At 39.1% G+C, this 26871-nt stretch overlaps 1 protein-coding gene across 1 annotated transcript in view; it reads left to right on the forward strand.

Moving 5' to 3' along the window:
• DPYD (dihydropyrimidine dehydrogenase) overlaps positions 1 to 26871 on the forward strand; it is a 387751-nt gene that overhangs the window by 152239 nt on the left and 208641 nt on the right. Inside the window, exon 11 of the mRNA XM_009290477.2 lies at positions 25563 to 25670. Within this exon, the coding sequence (XP_009288752.1) occupies positions 25563 to 25670 (108 nt within the window). The remainder of the gene's footprint in view (positions 1 to 25562; positions 25671 to 26871) is intronic.

Genomic DNA, 26871 nt, shown 5'->3' on the forward strand with positions numbered 1-26871 from the left:
TGGGGGGGAGGGTGAGCGAACGGCTGTGTGGTGCTTAGTTGCCGACTGGAGTCAAACCACGACATTACTAAAGCAGTTGATGGGAAGCCATGTGTTTTGCATCTAATATTTGGCTTAAATGAGATCTGTGTAAGCTTTTTAAGCTATATTATTACACAGTATTAACAGAAAGTTTGGTGCCTCGCCCTTTGCATATATGCAGAAATAGAAAGAGTACAAGGAAAACCTTATCATGGCTTTTCCTTGCAGTCCTGAGCAGGAACCGCACAAAATACGCTCTTATTGCTCTCAGGAATGCCAGAACTGTGCAACTACTACTGCTTCTTGACATCTCACCTTTTCTAAGCACTAAATGCAACTATTTGAGCATCACCATTTCATAGCAGAGACCTTGCCTTAAAGGCACGAGAGAACTTAAAGCTTGTGGAATAGGCAAGCAAAAAGCGAGACAACTCAAAGTTGAAAGGACAAGTTCATTCTCCAGATGTATATCCAGAAATCCAGTCTTTGTTGCTAAGACTCCACAGACAACCAAATTTGTCCCAAAACTGACTTCTAGTTAAGTGGCTTAGAAGATGAGGCAACAGAACAGGAAAGGGAGGGCCTGGTTTAAGCAAGCAATATACATCGTAAGCCTTGTTCAGACCAAAGAATCATTTAGCAGCCTCTCCAGTTTGTCGGAACTTCAGTTAAAAAAGCGAATTGCCCTTCCTCTTGTATGTATGCCTCAGTGAACATGTGGGAGAAGGACTCTGCATCCAGCATTGTTATTGCTAAGCAGGACACGTGCTCTGAAAACGGCATCTTCTGCCATCCCTTCTCGAGAAGGACACCATCCAAACACCATGCAATTTTTTTTCTTTATTTGTTGAAAAGTGTTCCCAACTTCTCTTGAGTTACTGTAATGTGGGGAGCACTCTTTGGTATGTAACTTTTTCTTTACATCTATATTAGTAAAGGAAGGATGCTGACTCATGTCATTTTTCTCCCTTACCAGTTTTACCTATGTCAAGGGTTGCTGCAGCTACTGTTTTAGTTAGATCAATATGCAATGGGAAGGAACAGTGTCAGATACAGGCAAGAGCTTGAATCCGTGGTTTAAGTTCAATGTATTTGCACAGAACAAGCCCAGCTTGCTAGTCAAGACAGGTTTCCTGCTACATACTTAAAATCTTTTGGAAAATCTGTGACTGAACATATTGGAGCCATTTCTCATATTTTAGTTAAGGAATAGTATGGCCTGATTGCATGACGAATGTAGTTGTTTATAAATGAAAGTTTTTATACAAGGACCAAAAAAGTATTCTTAAACGTCTAGATGATTTTTCATTATTTTAAAATAATTTTCAGTGGCTGAACTGATTCACATATATAAAAACGTGTTATTAGACCTTGCTTTAAGGTGCACCTAGAAGCTTCTGCCACTTCAGAATCTAGATGTATGTTTTATTGGCATTTTAAAATTTGAAAACAGATTCAGGACTTTAGTGCTCCAAGTGTGCATGGAAGTGAATGAATAATTGTGAGTATCCTTAACTTAAGTCAGGAGTTATTCCCCAAACAAGTAGTATTCACAGCTATTGAAATGTATTTTGCAGTCATCTTAGTGGCTGTATTGCATCCCAGAGGTATGCAAAAGTCCCGTATTCAAGCCAGTGTTACTTTGAAAAGACATTGATTTGGGGTCCTTCAACTGTCATCATTGTCTTCCAACGCAGTGAAACTTGGATAATAAACTACAGTATGCAAGAATTATGAACTGATGCTTCAAGATAAAGTTCATTATGTCATCGTGTGCTTTTAAAATCCTATGCTGTTATTGCTCATGTTCTTCAGCTGGGATGGAAGTGTATCTATAACAGTATGACTAATTATCTTTACATGCATTTATCACTAAATAAACTTCACACAAGACAGCAAGATTGTTTACTTAAGCAGTATAATACTGGGAATGGAAGATAGCTCTAGAACATAGGATTACATTGCCAGAATGGCACTATTTATTAAGCTATAATAACGCTAATGTTCCTCTTTGATGTATAGCATGTGCGACTTCAGCTGAACTTGTAGAGAGCCTTAAGGATGTTTCATTGAACATTTAGTATGGCAGCAAGCCAGAATACATTTAGCCTAAACCCAGATGACAGGTTGGTAATGAGGTAGTGATTGATGACCACTGCTTCCGTATGAAAACCTGCTTGATATGCTGGGGGGGAAATGCATTGCTAGCTCTTTTCATTTCACTCCCTCTGTATTAGTTATTCTTACTGTAGAGGAGTAGCATTGGCTGCTGGTTATTCAGTCCTGGTTTCACTTTTAGATGAGAATCGAGTACTCAGCTGAGATTTTAGAAGCACAGCCCTGTGGGCTACATTTATGTGTAATTCAAATCCTAATTTCAATGGATTTTGTTATCAAAAATAACTGCAATTATATCACCTATAAAACACCCTATTCTTATTACCTGCCTCTGTAATTTTACAAGTCCTATGATTCACCTTCTGTGCCATCTAAATGGCATTGCTTTCCCTCCTGATATAAAAAGAAAAACTTGGCCCAAAGGTTATACAACATTGCTCAGGCAAACAAACCTGAACAAGAGACTACTGTTTATTTTGCCTAGTCCTCTTGAATGCCTCATTGTAAAGACACTTTGCGCTGCTTATTCAGATGATGGACAAACTGTTGTTCTGTGGACCAGGAAGGATATTTAAGCCCTGTCCTTCAGCCAGATTCCAGCCTGATGTCTGAATTAGCAGTAAGAAGAGTTAGGAGGAGGCAGCAGAGGACTGTAGGGGTTACATCCATAGCTGCACACACTCAGACAGGGTGTATATTAGATGTCCCCAAAGCTGTAGGATAACTAATGGGATCACATTAAGGCCTGGTTAGAAATCACCCAGGGATGCAGCAAAGGCCGCTAGGGCAGCATAAATATCCAATGTCATAAGAGGCTCATTATTAGTGTTTTCCCAGGCAGAAGTGTCTCTTGGTCAGGAATGGGTGAGGAAGCTTGTCACCCTAACCAGAGTGACATTACACTCCCTCAGAGCAAAAATACGAGCAAGAAAAATTTGGATCAGTGGTAGAATCAAGAGCCAGAATAAGGAGGTGATGAAGCAGGGCCGGGGCAGTTTCCATTCCCTTCCTGCAGCTCCTGGGGACGTGAGGGAAGTGTCATGCCCTGTGGAGGTGGAGCGGCTGGCTTTTTGGCAAGGAACCGGTGTGGTATCAGAAAGGCAGATGTGTGGTGTGTTTGAGAATGTGCATTGGACCCAAATGAGGGAGCCTCTATCGCTGGGGTTTGCTGATGGGCCTTAATGGCAGGACAGGTTTTGACCTGATCAAGGTGCATGTCTCTGAGGCCAATCGAGGCCCGTCTGATACTGCTCAGCAGCCAGGAAACAGCCCCCTGTAACGATTATTGTATGTTTAGGCTAGTAACGATCACTTTGGGCAAATCCAGGAGTGCTTCTGCTGTGACTCCAAGAAGGGACAAAGGAGTAGGCAAGGCAGGAGACCACTCGACTTCCACTGGTGTATGAACTGGTGGCAACTACGTTTACAAGTGATTTATTTGGTACCACAGTTCATCAAGTCTGATGAGGAGCGGCTGAGGGAACTGGGGTTGTTTAGCCTGGAGAAAAGGAGGCTGAGGGGAGACCTCATCGCTCTCTACAACTCCCTGAAAGGAGGTTGTAGCGAGGTGGGTGTCGGTCTCTTCTCCCAAGTAACAAGTGATAGGACGAGAGGAAACGGCCTCAAGTTGTGCCAGGGGAGGTTTAGATTGGATGTAAGGAAAAATGTCTTTACTGAAAGAGTGGTGAAACATTGGACCAGGCTGCCCAGGGAAGTGGTGGAGTCCCCATCCCTGGAAGTATTTAAAAGACGAGTAGATGAGGCACTTAGGGACATGGTTTAGTGGGCATGGTGGTGTTGGGTTGACGGTTGGACTCGATGATCTTAGAGGTCTTTTCCAACCTCAATGATTCTATGATTCTATGATCAGGAAATGGATGCACCTTCCCTTTTTGGGTTGATGCTGGGGAGAACATTTTTGTCTGCTTGGGAACCTGTCCAGGAACGTACAACGTAAGAGCTAAGGTAATCAGTAATGCCTCTTGGTAGAGACAGGGTCCTTGTGGAATTACAGTAGTCTTCAGGGGAGACCCGAAGGGAAGGGATAGTCTGTCCCTTTGTCAGGTGCAGGGAGAGGAGATGGCCACAACGCAGGGCTGGATTCAGATATGCAGTGCTGAAGTTTAACTCCACATGCACAAACCAAAAATGATTAGGACAGGAGTCATGATCTGGTCTATCCAGGTCATTTAACTCCCACAGAAGCAAAATTAATGTTGTTATTTTCTTACTAAACCATACCCCTTTGATGGTTTCTTTCTTCATGTGGCTTTCACCTTTCACCTCACTCGCAAACTTTTTGCGAACCTCTTGTTTATTGAATAGTAAGTTCCTTAGGGAACACTGGTCTCCTTTTTGTTTGGAAGGTACCCACATCACACATGTTCAATACCAAAATAATACTTTAGAAATTAATAACTTTTAACTTCGAAATGTCATTCATTTGATGGGAACTTACGTTCCATAAATTCCTGTGTATGGCTGTAGCATCCCCGGGGCAGGTGTTCTGTCCCAAGAGCTGCAGAATTTATCGACTCATGTTTGATTTAAACATTGCTTTCTTATGAATGTTTTGATTGAGTTTGTCAAATGTTCATGCTTATAAACTGTCCCTAATTGAGATGACCACATTTTGTTGCTCACTGACCAGTGACAGGATGGAGCAGGTCCATTGATTTTTACTCTATTCCTGGAAAGACCTTAATTTTAACAAGTAGTGGCAAGTGAGGACATAGTCTTTGGGTGGAGATTAATGGCCATATGGTGTTGTTGCTTATACACTGGAAAGCTTAGTTATTTACTGTAAAATCTGACTCAAAATTCTATACGCAAAGCAGAGACTCCTACTTGGTTTGTTTCCATAACAACACACAAAACAACATCAATCACTTATAGTAGATCTCTACACTCCATAATTAGGGATGCAGTTTTAAGAAGTGTGGGAGGAGTTGTGTAAAATGTTTTTATGTTAAAAACAATGTTAGGCCTTGTTCTCACAAAAGCTTATGCGCAGACTTCACTTTACACAATGTAAGTAATTCCATTGGCATTTATGGCTATGTCTACACAGCTCTGATGCAGTGTCTGGAGTGACTACGCACGCCGCGCTCTGTGTCCTGTCTGAATGACTGATGTACGAACAAGGTTTGCTTGAGGGGGAGCTTGCCTTCTGTATAGGGAGCAAACTTGGTCTTGACTCAGGGTTTAGCTTAATAGATAGTGTCAACAGACCACTTTAACTTACAGTGCATGGACTTCAGTATGAGCGTAAATGTTTGTAGTACAAAAACCTATGATATTGTAGAAAAGTGATAGCAAGAAAAAACTGCTCAAAGCACTTGCAAAAATAAAAAAAAATATAAAATTAGCTGTGTATCTTTTTAATGTAGAATTTTAAGCCAATGGGACATCTGCCAGAAGTATATATGATATTTTTAAGTGGTATCAGGTATGTTCATGCCATCTCCACACTTCCTACAGTACAGCAGTGAATGACAGATACTGCCATATACAGCTGTTACAACATCATAACTTCTTCAGTAAGCCAGTTCCACAGCCCCGTTAATCCCTTGTAGTGATCTACAGATTGAAAAAGTTCAAAATCATCAAATGCGAGGTATTACTTCTCCACTAGACTTACTACTTTGCTAGAAAAAGTTTCTTTGGTTTTTGTGTTGTTCGGTTGTGTTTTGGTTTTTAAATACACACTATCTATATTTTAAAGTACCAACCTGAAATGCTTTAAGTTCTCCTGGCATTTTTTAAGGCAACGATATAACTAAGTTATAAGAAGACATTTTCTCCATAGCATCCCACAAATCCTGGGCCCCTAGGCAAGTGGTGTTTGAGTCTTGCTACTTTCAGCTGCTCCAGAGACAATGCCAGCAGTGTGGGCCTGGAAAGGAAAGGCTGATGGGGAAAACCCTGCAAAAAGTGAGGGAGAGTTGGAAAAAAGTAGTAGATAAAAGGGAGGCAAACAAGAAAAATATATCTACAAGGAAATGGAACTGAAAAAATTAAAGAAATGTAAAGGAAGAAAAATTAGATACAATAGAACGCATAAACTGGGAAAAAAAAGCGAATTGAAGAAATAAAAGCTGAAAGACATGAGCAATATCCATAAAGATGATAAAAATGGAAAGGATTAAAATAAAGCAAAAAGCTCATATAGCTATTTTAGCCACATTTTCAATAGTTTCCTTCCTTTTAAGAAAAAGAACAAATGAATGGAATAGATGTGTTTTGCTGAATTTGGATCCTTTCTGTTCTTTGTAAAATATTGTTCGTCACATATACCAAATAAGTAAGATCTAAAGCTAAGAAAAAAAAGAAGTATTTCTATAAATACCTCTCCTGACTGGTCAGCTGTAATAAGTTGAAAAATGGGGAAATGTGTGTATTTTGAGGATTTTTACATTGGTTTTAATTATCTTAATTATTCAACTCAAAGAATAAGCATATTGTTATGTCAGCCAATATATTGGTTTTTTTCCAAAACGTAATTAAATCACAGCTAAGGTTGCTAGGTGACAGGTAAGAGAAGATGTATAATTAGACATGTCCAAAAAAAGTCAAGTAGTGGAAACCAGTCATCATGAAGGAAGGTTGCCATTGTCCGTGCTGACACCAGATGACACATCTCATTCAAATGTACAGTTCATTAAATAGTCACCTCCCACTCTGCTTCTGCAGCTGAGCTCTTACTACTCTGTGTGGAGTCGGTGGAAATAGGGGGACTTTTAATTAGGTGCTAATTTTGATTTGCTCTCTGAATAACCCCTTGACCATGTGTTGTTCTTAGGGTTTTAATATTAGCATTCACATGTGTTTCCCAAAGACAGAGGGTGTAGCTGCCCGCCAACGTGCGAGTCTTTCTACCTGTGTCCACTCTGTACAGGCTACTGGCAAAATAGCTATGATGTGACATGGCCTGTAGATATGATCCATCTCCTTAAAACAAGGCAGGGAAAATAGTTGCAAAAATAAGCATTTTACAATAATTAATAGGCGTCGGAGGCTTGATTCCTGTCTCTAGTCATTGGGGAGCTCCTCCAGTCTCCATGGCCTTTCCAAGACCGTAGAGCCTTTCAAGGACATTGCCCACTTCTCTCAGCACCTTGATTCCTGTGTAGGGCACAGGTGGTCTGGGTGCCTCCAGCGCTCCAGTTGCAAGGAGATAACTGTTAAGACAATGCTTGCACTAGCGCTGTCGTAGGCAGGAAATAGTCTGCATGCTGGACTGTAAAGATTCTGGTTATGGAAGATCCACTGTTCCAGCATTTTAAAATCCTATTGCGTGAATGCCCAAGAGCCATCACAACCTTGCTTCTAATGTATGATCCTCAGCAAATCACTTAAATTTCTTTGCACATCTGTAAAGCGCAGGGATAAATGCCTATCTGTTATATTTTGAGGTTTGACTGTTTGTGTAGCACCTTGAAAATAGGAAAGTACTACAAACAGTAAGTGCTATTTGTTACTGTTGGTATTGAAATAACTCATGCAGCCAAGCGTAGAGTATAGCTTGCTGTCTGCCTAACTGATTTGCATTTCTACATGCAATGAAAATGGGAAGGTGTTGCTATAATATCACTATCTTCATTTTATAAATTTTATGCCTCTTGCAGTACAGCCAGGAAATCTGCATGCTGCTTTTGTTATACATTTAATTACAAGGCTTCAGAAATTTTAAATATTCTGTTTTCTTCCTTTCTTCTTCAATGTCATGATAGCATTGCATTTATGGCATCTTTCTGATGGCTCCATTTGCTGAGTGCACCGTTCTGTTTCTCTCTTTCCAGGTTTTTAAGTAATCTTAGCTGTATGAGTTACCTTTCATTAATTAATATTCCCCATTCTGCAAAATCTATGTAATTGGGAATTTTGGTTCCAGTACAGTGTTCTAAACTATCTGTGTAAACAATTGAATGAATAAGTAAGTAAATACTCAAGTCCCCCAAACCTCCCCTGTGGTGCCTCAATAGTAATCTCTTTTTATCTTGCAAAGACTGCATTTAGAGAAATAGTTCTGTTTCTTGCCCATTCAACAGTTTCTTCATTCAAATATTCTGAAATGTGGCTTAATTCATTACTTTGTTCCTGAGCTTTGAGTCTCTGAAAATGGCCTTTTCTTTTCTGTTAAATTAGTGATAGAGATGAGCATGAAAAAAACAGCTGTCTGATATATAAATATATATCTGCTCAGCATTTGATTGCAGACTCAAGAGTTGTTATAATCCTAAGCCCTCCCTCCAAAAATTTGAGGGCATGAGCTTTTGGAAAGACCTGTACTTACAGGTACGGAGCTGTGTCTGTGCGTATGCTTGGTGATGTGATTGTCAGTGCAGGGTTATCAGGCTGAGAGTTTTCATCGCACATGCTCTACCTTTAACATCCAGATCTGATTTTGCATTTGAATGCGTAAGTGAATACTTGTTTTCTACTTACATGTGTACTATAATCAGAAATAAAGTGGTGGTTGCCAGAATGCAGAAGTCAGAGGTAGATTTTTTTTAGCAGAGGATTCTGTTTATCCGAGTCTGTTTCTTCTCACACGACTGTTGCTGCTGCTAAGGTTCAAGTGTTCAAGCAGGCATAGTCTAATTTTATATGTGAAGCAAAACTAATTTATCATTAAAAATATTGGTGTGAAAGGCTTGGTTTGGTATAACTGATTTGGCAATGCCGAACTTCTGAAAGACAATGTTGTCAATAGGGCAGTGGATGTGCAAAGCAAGCTTTTCCATCTGCACGGTGGGATTTTTACTTGGACTTTAAGGAAGCTCCACTATCGAGCAGTATCAGTTGTAACCTGTTAGAAAATTACATCAGCGGTAGAGTCACTGTCCTTACATGTTGCAAACAACCATGACTGTAGGCAGTGATATTTAAGAAGTTGTTTTGAAATACTAATAACTTAAATCATCTGAGAATGGAAGAAAAATTGTATTCAGTTTTTGATTTAAAGTCCTTGGCCTTGTCCTACACTCCTATCTTACAAGACTGGTGAGTATTTTTGTTGAGTAAGACAAGCTCAACTCCATCACTTACTGGGAAGGGGACTGTGAGTTGGCAAGATGCGGCTTCTGCAAACAAGTATGTATGGTACTAAATGGAAGCATGGAAGGAGGTTTTGGAGTGAAGAAGTTTCAAAAATTAACTTTCCAGCCTTGTGCGAGAGCTATGTTTTCTACTTCTCCATCCCTGAGCTTTGTTTCTTTGTAGCATGGATAGGTGAAGAGAGGGTCTGATTCCTAGTACGCTGCCTCTGGCTAGGAGAGCTGTGTAACCGGTAGAAACGTATAGGGCCTGTGGAAAATGCCTGTAGATGCCTGTGAATTTCTCTTCATTTTCTGTGGATGTCTGGTACCTATGCCCTAATAGGGCATACTTTTCTTTTACCTGACTGTATTAGTGGATTTTTCAAATCCCAGATGATAAATTCAGAAATCTTTCCATGGTTTAGGACCTCCACCGGGGGGTATTTTATAGAATCCTAAAATAGTTGGAGGGGACAGTTGGAGGTCGTCTAGTCTAGCCCCTCAGCTCAAAGCAGGGTCAGCCAGAGCAGGTTGCCTAGGACCATATCCAGTCAGGTTTTGAACATCTTTGAATACATAAGGCGGCTTGCTCTGAAATTCTCCTGGCACTCCTGAGGTTCTTTACCTCCAAGGCAGTCTATCTGCTAAATAGTGCGTCAGTAACGTACAGACGTACAGATCTTTTGGAAGACAAGGTACGGACCCCAAAGATACTTAGGCCCAAATCAGCCGGAGTATTTAGGTGCGCACCCAGGAAGGGGTTGGTTTCAAGTACTGTATTCCGTTTGGTCCACAACACCTTTAGCTGTGTTACAGTGAACGGTAGATTTCTGCAGGGAAACTTTTTTTCAAAACTTGATTTTGTTGGGCGTGCTTTCACAAACGTTATCTGACTTTCACTACCCAGCTTGCCTAAAAATCCCAGCTCGGTTGTTCTTCTGGCACATAGGTAGTCCCAAAAGACTGCCGAGTGTGTTTCTGAACAGATTTCCATGTTCAAAAGTTTTTGTACTAATCGTGCAAGTAAGCACGTTTATTATCTTTTGATCTTCAGTGTATTTTTGTTTCAACTCTAAGCAACATGTTATCAATGATTGTATTTTAGAATTACATATAATTATATACTATCAATTATTGACCACTGGCAGAAGCTTTAAAAAAGAAAAGTTCGGTGCTTTTTTAATTTTGATTTTACTATTATAGTACTACACTGAATAATTGTTTCCCGTCAGTCTCTCTTTGTGCGTGGACAATATTTCTGCTGAAGAGGACTTAGATACAATGTAATCTCTGTGCTTTCCTGATCCATGGATTAGCCCGAGAAAGTCTGATAGCTAACTGAGGGTTTCCAAACAGTGTCAAAATATTCAGTGGCAAATTGATGTTGACGTAATTGAAGTTGAATGTATTAATTTTGTCGTAGTGATACAGAAATCGGTGCATTTTAATACTGACTTTGGTCTGGGTTTGATCCAAAGCACAGTGAAGGGCCTAATGCTGTGAACAACTAAGCTTTTTCTTTAATTGCGCAGCACCCAGCCTTTGTCAGATGGTGGCCAGCACATCAAGCAGGTGGGTCTGACACCGGACAGACAGCGAAAAGTGTCTTGACAGTGTGCAGAGATTACTTTGCGTAAAAAAAGATGGAATGATTAAAATTAGCTCGGTATGTGCTTGTTGGCGTTATAGCGTATCCTCAAAGCCCTTGACACTTTTGGACAAGTTATCTTTTAACTCAAAATTGAACAGCGAAATAATAGAATACAGTAGACCCCCAAACAGTCTTTATTTCAACGAGCCGGATTTCGGGACCCCCACAGAAACCTATCTTCAGTTTACCTCCTGAGGATTAATAGAAAAGCTGCATTTATTAGAACGGCCAAATTCTACATTTGACAAAAATTAAATCTGTTTTAAAAAGAAAGAATAGCACAAACTGCATCTTAAATTTATGCCAGTGGCATTGGATTTAGGCACTTGAAAGCAATTTCAGGAGCAAATTTGCATACAACAGAAACCTGTAAGCAAATTGAAAGTGCTGTTTAGGATTCATAGAGGAACAAAATGCATACTCCATCTTTGACATAATTTGTCTTGAGGTTTATGAAATAATTTTTCATCGGATTATAATATTTGAAGTAATTAAAGATACAATTTGCTATTTAATAAACAATGTGTTTTGTAACTTCATTAAGGATGCTGCCTTTCTTAATTGTAATGGTCCAAAAGGTTGTCAGTGAACTGTACATTAACTGCAGAGATAATAATGATTTTATATGCTAATAATTTTTAAATGAATAACTCATGTAGTTTTTCAGCCACACGGGGAAAATAATTTACATTCCTAAAGCTTACTTTGGTATTAACCCCTTTACTTGGGGAGAGTGGATATCCTTGTATAAAATGTTCATTTGTTTTACATTAGCACTAATGCAAGCATGTAGGACCCACCGGTGTGAAAGGATTAAAAGCAGCAGCATTAGACAAGCATGAACATTTCAGAGAGAAATCCTTGTTAGAGGGACCTATTGGGACCGTGTAACTTGATTGTCTATTTATTGATCAGATGCTTCTTGTTTTTGTTACCATTTGAAACTCCACTGGGAGAGAATCTTCCTGCTGTAGTACTGCAAATACAAAAACATGCACCAAGAAGACATTAAGGACTCATGCTCGCTCCTTGGTATCTTTGTGTGGCTGGCCTAACATTAGTATGGGTCGGATGCTGTGGCAGGGGAAGCGTACGCTCTCTTGGGAGTATTTGCACCATTGGCTGCAGGCAATTTTAGGCATCTAGTTTTAACTTTCTGAAACAGTCGTCTCCTGACATGGCCATCTCTTCGTGGACTGAAAAGGGTTCCTACCTCTTTGACGCTTTAAGTGTCACAAAAATCAGTTGCTTAATGTAAGAAGTATGAATTTCCCATCTTGAATTTTTTACTTAGCCACCAAAAGAATAAGGTTAAGAGGAGGAGGGAGCCCGTGTGCGTGCCTGTGCAGATTTCTGCACCCACAAGCCAAGTACCTGACCAAGTATCTTCCTTCAGTGACAACATTTTGCTTCGTGTTCTTGACTGTTGGGTGTTGAGGAGGCATTTGGAGCTCTTCACCATCATTTCCCTGCCTGTTTTTTAGATAGTAGCCTTACGGCATCTGAGGTTCAACTGCATTATATTTCTGACCCACAGCACCAGATTTAGTGCCCTGTCAGCAGTATGTGAAACACCAAAGGAAAACTTAGGCATTTGATGAAAATGGTATAATTAGTTAATAAAGACACTCTGGCTTTGAATAGAATTTCATATGAAATACAACATATGCTGATGTTGGGAAAGGGATTCAGATTTAATTAATGGATTAAAAAAACCCTTAGACAATTTATGACTTCTTTTTGTCGTTGCCCCTTACTCAGAATAGGGTCTGGTCAAAGTATGACCTTGCTTAGTTATTTCCAGTATGTGAAAGTGTGCAGGGGTAGCTATATAGTTGGTTCAATGTTTCTCAGCCGATCTACTTGTGTAGGAGAATATCACTTTAACAGGGTATTTACATAAAACTCCTTGCTACAGCTGCTTTTAAAAGGAAAGGCAGACCTGAGCGAGAAAGCTCATTGACCCTCCAGCATGCTACAAGAATGTCGTGGTTGTTGCAGCGTACTCTGTACCGACACACAGCGTGTGACAGTCTGAGAAGATAAAGCCTCTGATGATGCATACTTATTATTCACCTGCAATTATAAAACTCTGTGTGCTATTTTTCTTAATTGATAGTGAACACTGGAGCGTAATCATGTTGAAAGTGTCTCTTCAGAATGTTGCTTTAAAGAAATGAGTAAGAAAGTCTTCTCAAATGTTTTGATAGATGATTCATGGCACTGGAGCTGCTGTCGAGGAGCCAATATAGCCAAGCCTATAAATATGCAGTTACGAGAACTCTGGAAACATGCATTCTGGTAGTGTGACAGATTCAGAAAGCACTTTTTCTACCGGAGTAGGTTTCTAAAGTTGCTTTCTTCCAGTTCTACATTCAGATACCCTTGTCTAATTAGACTACTCGGCTGGCAAATTTGCCTTCTTTTAAATAAAATTATTTTGGAGGTGAGAGAACAAATACCATCAGAAACCTGAATTACTCTTTCTTTCCATAATAATTGTTTCTTTTTAACAAAGCAGAACTAGGCTTTATTGTTTCTAGGGAATTGCGGTTTAATTTACTAGATATGGCGCATTTCCAGAAGGAATGAATATTGGCAGCCTATTTATAAACCTTTAAACAAAGTAATCATAATGGAATGACTGGCCTCCACCTTACCTGCAGTGGCAGTAATGGATACAGCTCTAACAAATAACTTACCTGATGGTATTTTAACAAAGCGAGCTTGCTTTAAGTCAGTACCTGTGCATTTTCCTGTGTTTTGTATTGTCTTCTGAAGATCCAAAATACACTGAGGATAATGAGAACGAATGATAGCTTAGATGTGTTCTTTCCTTGAACTGCTGGTTGTATTAAATCCGCAGCTCCTGTGCAGTCCTACAAATCTATAACATCCGTTTCAGATGAATTCGGAAACAAGGGGCTGCATTCTTTTATGCTTGGTCCAGAGATTAAAATTGATCATGGGAGACACAGGGGAGCAGATTGTAGTATCGCACAGCTCAATGTGGTTAACTGGGATAGTGCACGGCTTCTCTTCTACTTAACAGTGCGCATACAGGTTACAAATATTATTGATTGCAAGGGTCAGTGAAGGCTGGAGGGAGGTTATGTCGCTTGATGCTATTTGGTAATTTTTAAGGGACAAGAGCTATGAACCCTCGTAGCAGCTGGGACAGGTACAGTTTAAATCTGACAAATGGAGATGTATGTCTGCGTGAGCTGGCAAAGCCCTTCAGGTGGAAATAGTAAATGGAAATTTGATAGATTGTTTTATCATAGGTCAAATAATGTGCTGTAGAAGAAGGGGAAAAAAAGATTTAATTATTACCTTTTCCTCAGAATGGACTGATGATAGGTTTTCAGTTGTAGATCTGTGCTGCAGAAAAATGAAAAATGTTTAGAAGTCTTTTTTTGAAGCATCATTTTAAAATATATGTAGAGATGGTTTACCTGAAGTGATTCAAAAATGCAGTGTAGGTGGAACGATATGGGAGTAATTACCAAATAAGCTCTATAGCATCTTTTTGTGCTTCCATGTGGACAAAACCAGTGTATTCTAAGATTTAAGATAAGACAATATAATACGTTAACAAAGGACGGGGAAACAATATTTGTTTCCTATATTGAAATTTCAGAGAGAGTGGTAATTATTCAGTAGCATTTGGAAGACATTGCTGGTTTACGGTGTGAAGACTTTTACATCTGGGGGGAAAAAAAAAAGGGTTGGGTGAATCCTTGTTATGTTTTAAAAATAAGAATAACCAGAAAGTCCTATATTTTGCAAGTATTATGTAGTGTGGGGGATTTTCTTCCTGGAAAAGTAAGATTTTATAAGTATTTAATACAGATACAGTTATATAGGGTGCAAAGCTGAAATTGATCCAGCCTATTGTTTCATAGTCACCATATTCAAATAGAATGGAAGCTATGGAAGTAGATGCAACAGAGTAATAGTAGTGGGTTTAAGAGAAACGTCCATAGTTAGATGTTTCTGTGATTCTTAACTCTTCTATTTCATCAAATTTAGGAAACGATATTATAAAAATCAGTGTTTATATTTGTAACACTTTGATACCACCTATGAGCTATGATATTACTATTATATCAAAAGGACGATTGTAGCCAGTACAAGTTGGTGTTGTCTCGGTACACCTCATTGCAACTTCCTTGCTGTACAGTGCCTGAGATCTGACCAAAGGTATTATTCCAGAATATTAATGACTTAATTATTCCTCATATATTTCCACAGGATGAAATTGCTGCCTTTGATAGATTTTTTTCAACTGTTGCTTTGCAACAGTGTAGAGGCCTAGTATTTATTCTTCTTTGTGATGCCAACTAAGCATTTGTAGTTTTTTCTTTGTGAGTGTTTTCCATCAGATTTGTTCTCATTTTATCCATTCCCTGCATATTTACCATATGTAGCTTCTATTGATCCAGCTCTTCAAGATTTTTTCCAATTTTTTTTTAAATAAAAAATTAATGTGAAGAGATCTTTTCTATGCTAACATTTGATTTTCCCGTTGTAAATTTTCATTGGCTCTGATTATTCCAATATGCCAGCATGACTGCCTATGAACTGGACATATTAGACAGGTAAGTTATAATGAATCTGCTTGGGGAAAGGTGTTGTTCCTATTGCAAACAGCTATTGTAATATTTTCTGCTTTCTTTTCAGGAGTCTGTTGCTCCCAGTCTCTCCCTCCAGTTTATTTTGCTTTCGCTTCTACATATTCGGATTTTCTATACTGCATAAAAATCACTTTACTGTGACATACAGTTTCTGAGATGATAGATTTTTTGGTGGCCTTCAAGTTACTGATAGACAGTCCCCGAGGAGGTGATCTTGCTTTTGTGGCCACTTCACTTCAGCACTGTTTACTGAAAAAGAGTAAGCGCTGGGGCCAGTTTCTTCTCCTCTAGTGTGGTGGAGCATATCATGCTGACAAATAGTATCTGGCTGGTGTCTGGAGGAAACACAGCCCCCCTGTGTCTTTCCTTTGGCATGTTAGTGCTAGGGGGCTGTGTCTTTCCTTTGGCATGTTAGTGCTAGGAACACGCTTGTAGGAGGAGGAGGGAAAGGAACTGACAACATTAGCATGTCAGGTCTTAAACTTCAGCATCCCTGCTATGCCAGTTCAAGGATGCTCCTGAATAATGACAGCTTATGCCAGTGGTGAGAAGTGACCAAATTCCAGTCAGGACTAAAAATCCAGTTCAGCTCTGTTGTAAGCAGACTGGAGCAAGCTCTTTTCCTGGGTGGAATGGTACATTCTTATGTTAGAGATGGATTTGACTGAGTCTACTAAATGCATTTTTGCTAGTGACCTTTTCAGATTTCTTGCCAGTATAATAAATGTTACCAAGATGACATAAGAAAGGTTTGCAGTAATATTCCACTTTATTTTTTACAGCAGATGTTTCTTCAGTTACTCTGTATTACAATTTACAGAACTCTTATGTTCTACAAATCAAGATTCATAGCAAACTGTTTCAGTGCTTTAAGTCCTGCAATAAACAATACAGGGCAGAACAGAACCAGAGGGAAGGTAAGCGGACTGCTGCATTCATCCTTCTCTATGATGAGGTTTACTTCATAGTAATCTTCACATTTCAGCAAGTCTTTTCACCAGGACTACCATCTAACTTCCTAGCATCCTCAATTTGACTATTACTTCAAATATGGGCAGCGTTAAGTATCAGTTTCCAACCTGAGAAGAAAGGCTAGAATTGCCGCCCGTTCCTTAATTTAGGGAGCTGTATATCTTTGCCCAACCTAGTATCACTTCTTCTAGTATGTCCTTTAAAGAATTATGTTTTAAAGCCACTTAGTGATACTGTATGCTTCAGTTCTGAGGTATGCATTTTAAAAGAGTGCTTTTAGAGGATACCTGCTCAAGTCAAACTGGGAGTTGAAAATCTTTATGGTGCTTAATTGAATACCCAGATATTGAGAATTGCAAAATCACCACATAATTTCTTCAGATCTTTTTTTAAACATCTTGAAACACTGATGATTTTCACTAAAATACGTTACCTTAGTGATACTTGAGTGTTACCCGAATAATATTTGAAGTGCAGGTCCCATATGTTGACAGTAATAAAATTAAGAAGAGCAATTAAGACTAGAGGTAGGCTGCAGAGGGTAGGCTAAAGCCTTGAGAAAAGCCAGACTGATTACAGTATAACCAAATTAGGGGTGGACTCTATATTTGATGGGGCTAATGAGTTATGGTTGACCTTTGGACATTTTGGTTGACGTTAGATGTCGATCTAACCTGATCATGGGATCACTAAATGTTTTGAGGACAGACCACAAGGCTGCAGTGTTTTGTAATCCAAGCTCAGACTTACAAGACTGATTGCGTGGTCATAATCCTAATTTCCATCACTCATGCGGATTGATTCTGAACTCTGCCTGCGATGCCCATCTGCAGTTTCTGATGCCTAGCTCTTGTGAAATTTTGGCCACATCTAAACTGGGATTGGACAATTGGCTTCAAAGAGAAATTGGATTATAAGAAACAATTTAGTTCTGCTGATCTGACTACTACATTCCTGTTATTTCAATACCGTTTGCAAGAGCTCAGATCCTTGTCTCTGTGTCTAACTTAGCAACAAAGTAAGGTGGGAGACCCATAGAATGCATTACTTCCAGGTTCAGCTACTTATTCAGATGTTTTTAAAAGACATTATGGTATGGACATGGCTGTTCAACTTAGGATGCACTGCAGCAGTTGTGTGTGGCTCTTGTTGGTAGATGTGAAGGGTGTCCTTTCACATATGCTGTACGCAGCGTTCATTCTAACTTGAGGGTAAGAAAAGGCTAACCCAAGTGTCTTGTAGTTCTACTTTTCTCCCTTTTCTTTTTCTATGAACGAGGCCTTTAGCCGCCATTAGGCAATTACTCCTACAAACCTTGTAAGTGTACCTATTCCAAAGTAAAGAAGTCATTAATAAAAACAGTAAAAAGGAGCAGTTATATTACAGAATAAATCTACCAGGCTTACAAAGAAAACAAATTTGAAAGAGCCACCTGCTGTGGAGATGAGGCAGTAATCTCAACAGCAGGAAATAAACGGAGAGAGGAAGAAAATACAAAAGCATAGACATTAAAAAAGTAATTAAAACACTTATCTCTATCGGCATACATAGCAAACAAAAAAAAAAATCAACCACCTAGAAAACATACTTTATTGAACCTCACAACAGGAAGTAACAAAGCTGCCACCATAAAAAAAGTCTCCAGCAAAACAAGAGATATCCTTTAAAAATACAAGCCTCAAAAGTATTTACTAATGTGTTAATCACTAATGGACTGACCTTGAGAGAAGCTGAGCACCTGCAGAGCATTTGCAACTTTACTGGGCGTTTAGTCTTTCAGAATCAAACCTTCAAAAATGTAGAGAGAGTAACTCTTTAGATACCAGTGGCTTTCTGTTCCATTTCTGATGAATGTCATAGCACGAATTGTAACGGTGCGTTTAATATAATCAGCTATGTGGCACGGCTTAGGTACCATATTTGGATAATGCATCTCAGTATAGTTGATATCTAAATTGTTGTGTAATATTGATCCATGGACAGCAATGTTATCAATATTGATATGAATGAATGTGACTTCTTCTAAACAAATAGGTAGAGCATATGCCACTGCATAAAAATAGGTTCTATCATGTCTAGGGAAAGCTGTAAATTTGACAGTTATGAGAATTTACTGTTTCAATGTTATCTTTCAAGAAAACACTTTAATGTACTTAAAACTCATGGTCCAACGAAGTAACAAAGCTGCCACCATAAAAAAGTCTCCAGCAAAACAAGAGATATCCTTTAAAAATACAAGCCTCAAAAGTATTTACTAATGTGTTAATCACTAATGGACTGACCTTGAGAGAAGCTGAGCACCTGCAGAGCATTTGCAACTTTACTGGGCGTTTAGTCTTTCAGAATCAAACCTTCAAAAATGTAGAGAGAGTAACTCTTTAGATACCAGTGGCTTTCTGTTCCATTTCTGATGAATGTCATAGCACGAATTGTAACGGTGCGTTTAATATAATCAGCTATGTGGCACGGCTTAGGTACCATATTTGGATAATGTATTTCAGTATAGTTGATATCTAAATTGTTGTGTAATATTGATCCATGGACAGCAATGTTATCAATATTGATATGAATGAATGTGACTTCTTCTAAACAAATAGGTAGAGCATATGCCACTGCATAAAAATAGGTTCTATCATGTCTAGGGAAAGCTGTAAATTTGACAGTTATGAGAATTTACTGTTTCAATGTTATCTTTCAAGAAAATACTTTAATGTACTTAAAACTCATGGTCCAACTTACACAATTCATAGATTGTGTGACATAAAATAAAACTGCTTTAAATACATAGATTTTGGTCTCCGTTTCCCCAGACCACAAACTAGACTTGTTGAAGAAGAACAGAGCATTCGGAAATATTAAAGGACGCTTATGCGCTTGGAATTTACAGTATGTTCCTTCTTCTCTGCCATGCACCTTTGTAGGCACACTCTGACCATATGGCACCTGTAGCCGCAAGTCTCTGGGCAAGTGTGAAATGCTATCAGAAGTGTTACATCTGAAATATTTTTATATGGTAACACAAGGAGCAAGTTGGAACGCTCGGTGCGTAAAAGGGCAGGGAGATGGGACAAAATGGGTACTTTTCTGTTAATTCAAAAGGACCGTTTCAGAAGGGAAATGGTGGATTTAGAAATTTACCTTTAGAGGGCAATTTTCTTAGCTCTGTATCTACTTTAGCACATCTTTTTAAGGAAATAAAACCCCCCATATTAAACAAATATTGTTAACAAAAATAACTTATCAGACCATGCCAGTTCCTCTCTAAAATTCCTATTGGTCTCTCTCTATCAGCCTTCCGTGGCTCCTTTGCCCAGGGCACATGAGTGGGCACAGCTTGTTATTCCTATTCCTCGAGCTGGCCAAAGGTGAGGTATTGCTGGTGCAGAACCTGTGCTGCCTCATTACTGGGCTGTGTTCAAGTTTCTCATGCTCATTAGCAGGCTGGGTCTCAGCTTGGTTGGGCTTAGCCTCTCGGGTATTATTTCAGGAGACCTGCATTACCACCGGAGCAGATACACAGCTAGTCATGTGTTTCTTCTGCCCACATCCAGTTTCTTACGAGATGCACGCGTTTTTCTCCTCATTCTCAGTAGATTCTGACAGTTCAAGGCTTTCCACCTGGTCCTAGGATCTCCTGCCCCCCCCCCCTTCCTCGACAGATCCCTGTTGTGGAGGCTGGGAAGGGCAGATCAAGAGTTTTCCCTGTAAATGTGATTTTTCAAAATCTTGTTTAGCTCTGAAACATGAGCAGGTTTTCATAGATATGGCAAAAGGTGGGAAGACTTCCCTACCCTCTAAATTTCTACCTAATGCCCCATATTTGTATGACATGAGAATGTTTAAAAAAAAGAAAAAAAGTCCCATAAATCGGTGAATGGGGTTTGATGTTGGTTTTGGTTTGCTAGTTTTAAAAGGTAGAAAAAGGGGCGTGCATAGCCAGTGAATCCAATTTTCTTTGTTTTCTTTTGAATTCGATTTGGATAAATTTATAAATGTAATGTCATTTTGAAACAAAGTTGAAAGATTCATTATAAAAAACTGTCAAAATAGATTGTCTTGGCTTTTAAAAAAAAATAGTTCTTGGTATATTCAAACACAGATTGCATTCACCAGCCTGAATTTACGTTTTTACCTGAAAGTAAGGGGTTGGTAAAAACAATTCAGCCAGTTCTCACCTTGAAAACTCTCTTCTGCCAGGATAGCAACAGCTAAGAATGCAAAGAGAGGGAATATTGCTGGAAAGATCCTAGCTCTTCATTTGTTTACCTGGTCCAGCTTAAGTTTTTCCAAGATGTGGTATTAGCAGAATTACAAATGAATCAAACCAAACTTTTCAGCGTTTGATGTGAGGAAAAACAGAAAACCTCACAATGCTCTAGTAAGTTTTGTCCCTGTAGGCTACTGTATATTTACACTTCAACTTCAGCTCCATTTTTTTGGTCTGGAGATTTGTTTTCAGTCAGCTGCCAGTGAAAACTACTTTTGACCCTTACCAAGGACGAGGGCTTATTTTGTATGTCAGTTATTAAGACTGGCCGAGAAGTTCATTTGAAACTGCAAATCTGCCCGAACATGTCAGATTTAAGTAATCCAAACAATGAGTTCAGGTCCAGAAGGCATTCCTGTTTCTGGGGAGAGGGGATTTGGTCAAAGTAGGAAAGAGAGACATGCTGTGCGTCTACTCCCACTTTAGTTTTCCTTTCCAGACCAGGCTAATAGTTACAGTAATAGAAGCAGTATTTATTTCCTTTTCAGACTTAGCTGATTGATGTGTTGACATGCCTTGATTTATTTGGTGCAGCAACCAAGTGGACTAGGTGCATTGCTCTGCATGCCAATCCCTTACATTGTGTATGCATTGCCTCTGTATATTGCCTTGTATATCTGACAAATTGACTCTAGACGTTTAGTGATTCATATTTCGTCTGGACTAGGGAACTGTGAGAGGATCTAAATTCTATCTTTTTAAATGGAGACGATGGACTTAACACCGCCAGTTAAGAAATTTAACATGCATCAGTATTGTGAGAACAAAGAGTACAAGATATTGATAGGAAGCAGATGTTTTTTCTAATATATGTATGCATGTGTATATTTATATGTATATATAAAGGATATAAAAATGGGAGGTTAAAGTCTGTGTTTTCCAAAGCCATTGTTATAGTGGCTAATGACTTTGGAAAGTATATGGTATGTCAGACATGGGAGAGACGCTGATGCTGAGGTATAGCCCAAGAGTACAAGATATTGATAGGAAGCAGATGTTTTTTCTAATATATGTATGCATGTGTATATTTATATGTATATATAAAGGATATAAAAATGGGAGGTTAAAGTCTGTGTTTTCCAAAGCCATTGTTATAGTGGCTAATGACTTTGGAAAGTATATGGTATGTCAGACATGGGAGAGACGCTGATGCTGAGGTATAGCCCACTGGAGAAGGGGTTGTGGGGATCAAATGGAGGAAAGAAGGAAAAGAGGGCTTCATACTAAGAGCGTGATGCTTACTGAGAGATCGCTGGAGCATCTGGAGATGGAAGGCAGGGCCTAGCAAACCAGAGGGTCGGGCATAGAGATGAATTGCTTTCTACGCTGTGCCTGACCCAGATTGGGACTGTCTAGATTAGCTTTTGCAAAGCTGAACTAGATCTGTCATGCAAGCTGTTATTTTCATGATGTTTCCACTTTCACTATTCTTAGTAAATGCCGTTTTCCACAGCCCATGAGGCTTCATTGTGTGGTTTGGATATCAGTTGCTTCAGAAGCTTGTTCCCTGGCATCAGCAGGTAAAGGGACTGAGGCTTCAGGAAGTCCAGGGATTTGGCTTCAGGAGGTGGGGGGCCGGGCATAGCCCTCTGCTTGTGTGCGGGTGTGCAGAGTCCGTCCGAACAACACCAGTGGAATTGTCTTTCTAGGCTGCCTGCTCTTGGTTGCCCTTCAGAAGAGCTGTTCTTCAGTGCAGGTGAAGGAAATAATTGTTAGCGCTAGATTTTGACACAGGTTATTTAAAGACAGGAGACCTAGGATGGTGAAAGATTGTTTCAGGACAAGTAATAAATAAAAAAGCCTTTTAGATGGCTTGCAGGTGGATCTGGAGAGCAGGCTGCTATTGGCGTCAGCCTGAAACCTAGGGGAAAGACCTCATGTTTTTCTAAGCATTTTTTCTTGGGTGGCTCTGGCTATTTTGTACTAGTGTGTGAATTCCCTTTTGCTAGAGGATCTCTCTGATTTATCTTCAAAGGGTATTTCTCTTGGTTCATTATTTTGACCTAAATTGTGTCTTTCATAGATGACTGGGGTTTTTTAAATTTTATTTCTTCTCTAAAACTGTTTGCTCGAAACTACATTTTTCCTCTACAGCTGTTTTTTGGTCAAATGTTCTCTCTCCTGAGAGGCTGTTGGCTATTTATCAATATTTGATCTGTCTGTAAAGCGTCAGAAGTCTGTGAGGTGGCAGTTTATTATGAAATGGTGTCTCTGTAAAGTGGATCTTATCAGTTCTTGATCTCTTTCTCTGTTTGTCTGCCTCTGCCTGCCTCTTTCTTCGCTAGCCTAGTGGCTTTAAGAAGTACTCAATCTCTCTATTTTAACAAAATTAAATGCAAGCGTTATAATGGCAAATACTGAACAGCAAAAGGAGATACATCAGACTCCAGTACAACTTGCAGCAGGTGCTTAGCAAAGAGCTTGAAACTGTGCCATGTGTTTATAGGTATAGGAGAAAAATCCCCTGCGTTTCCTTCAAATGTAAATATTGCAAAATTGGTTTTCATGGAGTTTTCAGCAAAATGAAAATAGTAAAATAAATAGCAGAAAATGCCATGTACACTGACTACCTCTGAGGCCTTTTTTTTTGTCATATCAGCCAGGCTAAACATTATTGAATCCAATGCATTCTTAATCCGACTCCTTTGATTTCAGTGACACTGAACTAGTGATGAACCTGAACCATGGACGTTGCAACATTCCCTTCATTCTACTCTTTCTTCAGCCTATGGGAGCTAAATTACTGATGCTGTTAGAGATGAAATCACTTGCATTAGGAGATGATAAAAGTGGCAAAAATAAGGGGGAAAAAAAATATTTGTGAGGGTTTCTCCTTGTTTTTGAATGGGGATAGACGTTAGGTAGAAAAGAAATTATCTTTAATGCAGGCTGCGCGTCTCGCTAATGACAGGAGTGTTTCTCCCAAGAGTAAACTGAGGCCTCTGAGCTGGTTTACGGATACCTCAATAGAAATAGTTGCATTACTCTGTCCTCTGCCTGTAAGCAGTCACTGAGAGCTTTTTCTGAGGTACTGTTCTTGCCATAGAATCTTTTGCGATATATACGTAGAGGAAAACCTATGCAGTTTTAAAAATAAATTCTTTAATGCATTTTACATATTGTACTTTCAATAGCACTAAGTATTTCTGGCACTCTCTTAAGATATCCATTATTCATTCTTCATTAGCTGACATTCCAGTCTACCGAGGAAGTACAGCATTCAAAGGTCTGGAGGTTCAGTACGTGCTAGTATTTTCTAACCTGATTTTTCTCAATATCCAACTATAGATCAGTGATGTTTTGAAAGTCAGGTGTTCAGCAATTCAGTCATGACTTTTTTTATAAATAGAGATCAAGAAAGTGCTCAATAACATGAGATTTTTGAAATGCAAAAATATCAGGATTTTTTTATTTGCTTTTTGGCCTGTAAGCCTTTTGAATTCACTGAGAGCATGTTTTCATTTTCTTCACTGAAACTGTTAAAACTAAAAATATACTTCTTTTTCTTCTTGTATTAGAGTAACTTCATTCAGGGATCTAGAGGTTTAAGAAACTTCCCTCATATCAGGTGACTCACGAAAAAACCCTAAGCTTCCTTACGACTGAGTCCTGATCTTATGCTCTAATAAGACAGATTTTTGCTGCTTCAGTAATATAAAAAGGCCTTAAATCTTCCCTACTTGGAATGGCATTCCTCAAAGTGCAACCCTGCTTTATTGTTGACGCTAACATGGTGTTATTGGGGTTTTCCAGACCAGTATGTCTCAAAGAGGAGAAAGATTAGTCTGCTGCCATCCATGCCTGAGAATGGAGGGAACACAGATTGCTTTGCATGCTCCAATTCTGCCTGCTTGCTCTGAGGAATCCTCGGTTCTAGTGTGTTTCCTTAGAAAAACTGTTGACATTTACTCCATTTCAGTATGTAATTATTAATTAGCGTACTTTGATAATATTATGGTTTTTTAGATGTAAATAAGAAAGTCGAGACCCTGTTGAAAATACCCTGGTAGATCATTGCATTTGCATGAAAAAAATGTTTTAACTTCTGTGTCAGCTAGGCTGGTTTTTTGTGCTGTCCAAATGTTCACACAGCAAGGAGAAGATATTCTTCGGTAATTGGAAGACGCTTTTTGCCGCTTTCTTTTAATTGAAAGGTATTTGTTGCTATTATTGGTTGTGAAGTGTATCCCCGTCTGTATCCTGCGGCTTCTGTAAAAATGTGTGCTATTAATAACTAGAAATAAATGTCAGCCAATAAGGACTTCGGGCTTTGGAGAAAACAATCAAGAATGGCGAAAAATGATGGCATGCAAATACTCGCAGATAAGACAGATCTACAGCATTGCCATTTGTCCTCCTCTCCTCATCGGTTAAGCTGTTTATTATTGCCTCATTTGTATTATCTGCAGACTAGCTGTATTGAAAAATGCCTCAAAACAAAGGGAACAAAACCATTTCACAGCAGTAAGTTACATGCGCGTGCAGGTAAAGCAATACAAGAAGAGCTTACAAGAGTCTTCTCTTCCCCAGTAGCTTCCCTGCTTTTGCGCCCTGCATATCCTGTTCTCTCTAACCCTTTCCTCTGCATCTGTTTTGGTATGAGTTATATGAGCACACAGGTTATCCAACAACCTTATTTTCCAGTGCCGGTACTATTAAAAGATCACCGGTTATGTAAGCTGCAGACTACAAACATGAAGCTACAGTCACTTGTGGTGTTCTTTTAGAAACATCTGAGGGTTTGTAAAAGTGCTCGTATTGAGGACTTTTTGGAGAATGTGTATGTAACGTGAAATATATATGGGTCACTGAAATTTCCCTTGTAGTTCTGATATGCCTTAATATATCTATTTTAGGTTTGCCAGAACCAAACAGAGACAGTATATTCCAAGGACTGAGAACGGATCAAGGATTCTACACATCTAAAGACTTCCTACCTTTGGTAGCAATGGCAAGTAAACCAGGTGTGTGATACTGTGTTTTTGTTGAAATCATGTTCAGTAAGTCATTAGCGGTTACTGGTGCATCAAAGTGGACAGCTGGTTACGCCGCAGCACATCCAATTACGAAGCACCTCCCAGTGAATAGGTCTGGGGCAGGTTTTTCTCTTGGTGAGTTGCAACCTCAGGAGCGTGGTCAGGAAAGTCAGTCCTAGAGACTGTAAAGCAAATAGTCATATATAAAAATCTAAGCACGTGGCAAATCATTACCCCTAATAAGTTATATTTGTTATTTTGAATTATATTCAAAAGGTGTCATAAGCTTCTCGTTTGTGTAAATTATCTTGATATGAATAGTGTATATAAGATGGTCTTGAAAAAATCTGATATTAAAGAAGGTGTTGCCGACCCATATAAGCAGCTGCTTTGTATATTGTTGATAAATGATTTTACTTGATCCCAAGTCATGTGCTGCATGTTTTACAGACACATTTAAGGGAGCACTAGTTCCTTACCCAAAGGACTTACAGTCTAAGACTCAGGACAACACTAGTATGCCGGGAGTTAATACGACAACACTCAGTTCATAGGCACCAAATGCCGTCTTGTTTTATGCTTTCACATCTTTGTTTTGAGTACAGAGATGGCTGCGTTTGCTCCCCAAGGAGTGTAGCTGCTTTCAGTGGCCCTGAATGTGAAGTCTGAAGCCCCAGATGGATGTATGAGATGGGGCTCATGATTTCTACGCCACCTTCCCTCATGGTCTATATTCCCCGATGTGTTGATAAAAAAGAACTTCCATGTACAGTTTTCTGGGCATATACTTAGTGCAGTATGTGGTCTTGTACATATGACCCCATATTTAACCACCCATATACCTTTTTTATCTACAAACTGATTTTCTTCTGAGCATTCAGAAATTTCTTTTCGCACCATATAGGGTTGCCTGCTTATTTAGTAGACTTTCCATAAACAATGTGTTAAAGAATATATCTGCTGTGGCAGATTATTCTGCATATAAAAGTAAAGTTTATTACCCCATTTTATGCAAAATATTTAGGAAGGGAAATTCTGCATCCCATCTGTCCCATCTTTCTGCTGTTTTGATCAAATGCTTATTTCTGTCTGTTTTTGCAAGCTCAAAGTGAGCTCAAATGGGTTGGGAGAAAAGGGTGGGTTGTTGGTTGTTTTTTTTTTTTTGAAGAAAGAGAGGTTTAAAAATGAA

The sequence above is a fragment of the Aptenodytes forsteri genome, unplaced genomic scaffold (assembly GCF_000699145.1).
Source record: "Aptenodytes forsteri isolate BGI_AS27 unplaced genomic scaffold, ASM69914v1 Scaffold237, whole genome shotgun sequence".
In the NCBI taxonomy this organism is placed as follows: Eukaryota; Metazoa; Chordata; class Aves; order Sphenisciformes; family Spheniscidae; genus Aptenodytes; species Aptenodytes forsteri.